The sequence below is a fragment of the Eumetopias jubatus genome, unplaced genomic scaffold (genome assembly GCF_037043125.1).
Source record: "Eumetopias jubatus isolate StellerSeaLion01/CBP00866 unplaced genomic scaffold, mEumJub1_p1.0 scaffold_2, whole genome shotgun sequence".
Lineage (NCBI taxonomy): Eukaryota > Metazoa > Chordata > Mammalia > Carnivora > Otariidae > Eumetopias > Eumetopias jubatus.
The window spans coordinates 7,825,958-7,832,806 of record NW_028274808.1 but is presented as its reverse complement, the minus strand read 5'-3'; the positions used below and the strand labels follow the sequence as shown (position 1 = coordinate 7,832,806).

Genomic DNA, 6,849 nt, shown 5'->3' with positions numbered 1-6,849 from the left:
TTCCCTTCTAAAAACTTGCTGAGCAAAGTTCACTAAATTGGGTTCGCAACGACCAGGTTTTGACCAGTTGTTTTTAAAAATACAGCTGAGGGGAGTTCCATAGATTATATGTCATTGAAATAAAAACTTAAGCAGATGAAATTTGACAGCAATAAAGTCAAGATAGAATGATATACACGGTGAAGATTATTACGGGAAGTCTGGGTCAGGAAGGAAGAGTTTCTGTTGGTTTGGAGGTAGAAGAGGAAGCCTTCAATGGAATTAAATATTTTCTTACTTGTAGAGGATGGGTTTATAATTAAGAAACTTGATTTTTATACCCTGCAGGGCAGACTGGATGTACATGTTGACCTGATGTCATCTATAACTGCAAATACGCCTTCCCATGATGCTGACTTATTTCTAAGAACGAAAACTTATTAACGTAATATTAATATTAATATAGATGAAGAAAAAATATTAAATCCTAACTGTCTTCCATTGGTCTTCTGCAGGGTGTTTTGAGTGCTGTATTAAATGCCTGGGAGGCATTCCCTATGCCTCCCTGATTGCCACCATCCTGCTCTACGCTGGGGTAGCCCTGTTCTGTGGTTGTGGCCATGAAGCACTGTCTGGAACTGTCAACATTCTGCAGACCTACTTTGAGATGGCAAGAACCGCTGGAGATACACTCGATGTCTTCACCATGTAAGTCATTCTAGGATTGCTTCTCGTGTTGAAAGTATATGTTCACACTGCTGCGTGTCGAATAAATAGGGGTCTAGCACTCAGGGAGGTAATGTTATAGATGAAGAAATAAATATGTGAGTCAAAAGAACATTGACCTTTACCATGAATACAGGACACATAGCAGAAGATCTGAAGCCAACTGCATCTGGACTTAATCTGAGTTTTAATCTGACTGTCAAGTGTTATCAAAAATTCAGTTACCATTAAGTGGAATGCTTTCATTTCGTTTGCTCTTCTAATCTGAGCAGAGGCTGCTCTAGTAGAACAGAGCAGAGAGTAGAGAACAGGTCCAGGTATAAATGTAGACTCTGCAGCTAATTCTAGGACAATCACCAAAACTCTATGGGTGCCCTTACCTTTTAAATTTTTTAATTCAACATTGGGTATGATATCATCTTTCTTTCCCTGCCTCACAGAAGTGATGTGAACTTCCTAAGAAATCTTGGTGAATGGTTCTTATTGACTTCTGTTAACAAAAAATCATAAGTAATATTTAACAGCATTCTGTAAACCTGATTTATGCTTAAAATGTACATTTAACTCATACAGTGCAAACTCCCAGGATCACTAACCTTTAATATTTTTTAAAAAGTAACTCAAACATAGTCTGGAAGCAAAAGAGTTTGGTGATCAAGTTGCAGTCCCTTATTACTTAATATCACAGATAACACATGTTTAGGACTGAATTCAGTTCCAAATAAATTCCCAATTCAGATCATTTATTCAGTGATGCAATGCCCACAAAAAGAAGATAGCTTATTTTACACTGTATTTGATAATCCCAGCCAATAGTAGACTTTCAGTTTCATTAGCCACCATAGCATTTATGGCCCCTACAAGCTCTTGCATTTATTTCATGCTTCTTGATACTATGCAATTTTGTAATATTTTTCATGTTGCTTTATTTTGTCATTCTAAGTAAATTCAATGATCTTAATTTATATAGACTTTTCCTGGAATAAGATGGGTTTAGAGTTACAAATCTTAGTAGTTAATATGGCTGGTGAGAGTGACTTTGCTTTTTACTCTCATAACTCCATCAAAAAGGTTAATGACATTTCTTATTTACCCAGGGCCAGTTCCTACTGAGGTGGTGTAATTACAACTTAAGACCCTAATCTAAGACAACACTTGGTCAACCTGGACAACTTTCTAGGTAGAAGACAACTTTTCTCCAACTTCAATATCAGAAAATATGTCATATTGCTAAATTTTTAAATAATTCATCAGCTACAGACAGATAATCTTGAACAAAATATTGCTCACAGATTATTATTTTATTAATTCAAGTTCCTGATTTCTATGTAAAGAAAAGAGAAAAATGGTATACATTTCTATTAAGTAATAGAGCAAGAATTTCCTACTTTGCAGAGTGGAGGGCCTGTACCCTTGGACAGAGTGCATAGCAAAATTCTGAGGAAAAGGAAATACTTATTTGAAATATTTATGTTTATCTAAAATACATTGGCATTTAAAATTTGGGAAAGATTGGCCATAAAATAAGAAATATGACAAAGCATGTGTGAGACTGAGAACCTCTCCAGACATAGTTACTAAGAGGAGAAAGCAGTTGATGACCCACTCAGTTAAGAACTGAGATTATTTAAAAAACAGTCCCTAAATCTGAAGTATCAATTTAGAGCTTCATCAGTGTCAGTGACTAATGGAGATGAACTAATAGCAAATTTTAAAAATCATAACCTAAAAAAAACCAAAGGAATTATATCATTTTCCTCATATTTCCCAATGTAATTTTATTTTACAAATTAGTTTTGAAAAATTACCATTATCCATTAAATTAAATTCTTTAAAGCCCTTAGCAGACAGTTCATCAATTTCCATTACATTAGCTATATAGCATGAATTGGTCCTTGAAAGTTTATAAATGATATTCATCATTTGGAATATGATTGAACTGTCTGAAAATGCTTTGGATTATTGCAGGTTAGTTTCAGAGATCCCTGAGAAAATGATTGCAAGGATATATTTTAATGTGATAAAACTGACATTTTCTTTTCAGTTTTATCTCAGCCCACACTGGACAAAATATGTTTTCACTGTGCATTATTTTAAGCTACCACAGATGTCCTTAAAATCTACAGATTCTCTATAGTTAGGCTACATCCAAATTGCTAACTTTAGATATAGAATAGAAGTTTGTAAGAAATGATGAGTCTAATAAATGAAATGAGATGATTGTATACATCTATTAGAAACCAATTGTCAAGATACTTACTTGACATTTAGACAGCAGACTTTAATATATCACAGAATTCTACTAAAGCTCTGAAGGAGTAGTGTGGGTGGGAGTTCAGAAGAGAAATCAGAGATCATAGCTTAATTTGGTACTTTTACCTTTTCTCTGTCCCATTGGAAGTTAACTGTGAAATTAATAATGCATTTTTGGAATGGGAAGAATACCATTTTGATTGGAATAAAAGCAAGTGCTCAAATTGTTTTTATATTTCAAATAACTAAAATTCTTTATACAAGGCCTTCTGAAGCTACCGAAGGAATTCAGACTCTTTCCCTGGCAGCAAACGGTTCATGAAAACAGAGGGAAGATATGTACCATAAATACTAGGTACCATTGGTGCCAACTGACATTCAAAGATTTACATACTGGTTTAGAGCAAGTAGAGATTATCCTATGGGATGCTGCCTTATAGGGATATCCGAGGAATAGGTAAGGTGAAGGGGAAACAGAGGGCGTAAAATAAGGAAATACAGAATAGAGGTGGCTGAGAGATGAATTTGCAGGCAATATGGCTTGCTTGGAAATGAGCTAAGGTAAATTTGGAAAAGAATGTGTAAGAGAATGGGAAGAAAGCACCCATTGGCCAATTTTAGTCATTTATAGTCTGTTTTTTTCTCCACAGTTCACATGCTTGGTTCCACCAAATTGGGCACTCCTGTCTCATTTCCTTTATAAAAAAGGAAAAGAAGCCTGTTTACTGGATGTGTGAACTAAAACATAAAACCAATTGCCCAAGCCTCCACTTTTTCTCCTGTGGTCACCAGGATCTGGGGATTACTTCATTCTTTATCTCAGTTTCTCTATCTCTGTCTCTTCACTGTCTTCTTTCTCTTAAACACATGCACACATCTCAACATGGGCAACATCTCTTAGTCTATAGGAAGAAATGTGAAGGTCAGGCAGAGTGAAAGATGATGATTTCATTTCAGTAATCATCTGTCTAGCATGCAAAACTGACTTTTCATAAATAAGTTTGTGTATAAATAATAAATAATATTATAAATTCGTAAGTACTATAAATACATATAGGAATAATCTCCATTCTCATGCAACCTGTGTTTTGGACATAAAATTCTCAATACCATCAGCCTTCACTAGAGGAAGGTGACCGAAGTGTAGCTCCTCCATCTTCAGCTGATGTCATCCATCAAACCATTGTGTCAGATCCCATTTGAGAAGTAGACATCCCCGTAGAGAGAGAATAGAGGGAATTTCTCAAAGATTTTGTGACCCACTGATATATTTTTAAGTATCACTCTGTCCCTTCTCATTAACTCGGTTTCTGAAAAGCTTCTCATCCCTTTCAAGTCCGTGGTCTTTTGTTGGCTCCCAAGTGTTGTGACAACGAGAGTGTGGTCTAGCCCACTGCTTCCCTTGAAGGATATTCTTACACTCCGACTACAACTTTTTTGGTTTGGCATCTCCATTCAGGCCCAATCCACGCTGGCAACAGTTCACTGCTCTACCACTTTCTGCTATGTGATGAGGAGATCATTTTCTTTTTTTTTTTTTAAGATTTTATTTATTTATTTGAGAGAGAGAGTAAGAGAGAGAGAGAGCGCATGAGAGGGGGGAGGGTCAGAGGGAGAAGCAGACCCCCAACTGAGCAGGGAGCCTGATGCGGGGACTCGATCCAGGAACTGCAGGATCATGACCTGAGCCGAAGGCAGTCACTTAACCAACTGAGCCACCCAGGTGCCCAAGGAGGAGATCATTTTCTGATCTGTGAATCAGACTTCCTTACCTGCTCTTGGCAAGGTATTATTATGTGTTCCATCACTTTCATTTGGCTGAGTGAGCAAGAAGCAGGGTATGCATTTTACTTCTGCAGAGCAGATTCATAGAGGACAATGAAATATGGAAACTGGTTAGAAAATTAGATCTCAAACAATCCAGACCACTAATTTTGCTAAGTGACTTGGCTTCTTGAGTAACTTTCTGGAGGACTGAGCAAGAGACAGTCTTATTCACAAATACATGCCCCTGTATATTAATTAGACAGGAACTGTGTTTGGATTTTGACAAATTATAGTGAGGGTCTAGGATCCGGTACCCTTGATTTTCAGAGTGAATGTATTTTATTTTCAAAGTTTAATACTGTGACTTGAACTTAATGCATCAAGAACTGAGGTTACTAGATAATGAATTCTTTGGTATCGAATGCACACATAAAAATTAATCTTTGTTTGCCTAAAACAAAAGCAGGCAATAAGCTCAGATAAAATAGACATATTGGTTTTGCTCTCAACTTCCTGTGTATGTAAATCTCTAAATCTGCTTATAGTTCAGATGTTTATTTCTTGGAACTAAACAAAATAGAAAACAGTCATGGATGGGAATGAGAAAGGAAAAGAAAGCAGGAGTTCATGGTAAAACAAAACCAGGTTTCATTGAATGACAGAAATCACAGCAGTACGTCAACTGCCAGGAGACTGACAATCAAACCAGATTGCTGGAATCTTCTGCTTACAAGAATTTTGAAGATCAGACAAATTAGTATTGAAGCAAGATTATTGATTAGTCTTGGAGATTCAAAAATAATTTCAGTCCCATATAGAACTTACGTTAGAACACCATATAGACTTCCTAACTTCTGGTTTAAAACACAGAAAGCATCTCCTTATACAGTATTTCACCCAGACTAGTAATCCTCAAATGAGTGTTAAACAAACAAACAAAAACACCTCACTCATATAAAACAACAACAATGAAACCAAGTATGTAAATCATGAGGACTTGAGGTAGAAAAACAAGCAAGTGTAGAACTGAGCACTGGTTCTGGGGTCAAACTTCCCCGGTTTATTTCATGTGGTATCTGCCCCTTTCTACTTTCTTGCCTTGGACAAGTTTAACCTGTCTGCCTCAGTCCCTCATCATCCGTAAAAGAGACTTAACTAATGCCAACTCCCTGAGGCTGTTACTCGGATAAAATGAGTTGATATTTTAAAACAGTTATAAAGGGCTGGTACCTATTAAGACTATGCACCTGTTTATGAACATGCTTCTCCAGCCGACCGTGGTGATGATGGTTTCGATTATGATGGTGGTGTCTTCCCTGAAGCTGGACCACGATTTTAATGCCCTGTATCACGCTTCCTAAAGGTGTTTGTCCCTGCACATACCCTACTTACCACAATACTCTTAATGCTGTACATCTTGACTAGAGTAGATGTTTCAAAGTAAGCACCAAAAGTAGGTTTCAGACTCAATTAGAATTCAAAGATCTAATTTCTCTTCTCTTTTCTAACTTCCAGGAATACAGCAACTTTAGAAACAAATATTTACAAATGAGAACATGATGATTTCATTCACATTCCTCTACATATCTGGTAGAGGAAAACTTGCTTTGCTTTTTGTGATTCAGAGAGAGATTTTGGTTGGATTCCAATTTATAGGGCAATAGTTTTTGGCTCTGTAAACTTTCCAAAAGTCAAGAGTTTTCTAAGGAGTACTTGGTCTGCCTTGGAATGTACTGATTTGCCTGAGAATGAAGGTATTCAGACAAGGCTGTTAATGAACTTCTCGTTCTGAGATGCTTACAACCCATAATTCACTTGCTAAACCTTAGTCTTTATTCAAGAGCAGCTATCTTAGTGTTTTTGCCTGCTTTGCAAATTGAATAGCAAGTATGGAATTTAAAACTTATTGTATTTATTATAGTTCTGTGTTTTTGTTTTCAAATATGCAGATATAATTTTTCAGCCTAATCTTTTGTCTCCTTTGTCTTTTAATGAATCCGCTCATTCAGCAAAAAATAGTGGTTTATACTATGTGTCGATTACTCTTCTAATCCTTAGGGATCCAGAGTAGAACAAGACAGATTGATTTTCCTCAAACACTGACATGGGAAAGATATATTAGCA

General features: G+C 36.3%; 1 protein-coding gene across 1 annotated transcript in view; it reads left to right on the top strand.

The window, feature by feature from the left end:
* The first annotated feature begins 499 nt into the window (after window positions 1-499).
* The window catches only part of GPM6A (glycoprotein M6A), a 44,202-nt gene continuing 37,852 nt past the window's right edge, over window positions 500-6,849 (top strand). Inside the window, exon 1 of the mRNA XM_028099735.2 lies at window positions 500-687. Within this exon, the coding sequence (XP_027955536.2) occupies window positions 647-687 (41 nt within the window). The 5' untranslated portion in view covers window positions 500-646. The remainder of the gene's footprint in view (window positions 688-6,849) is intronic.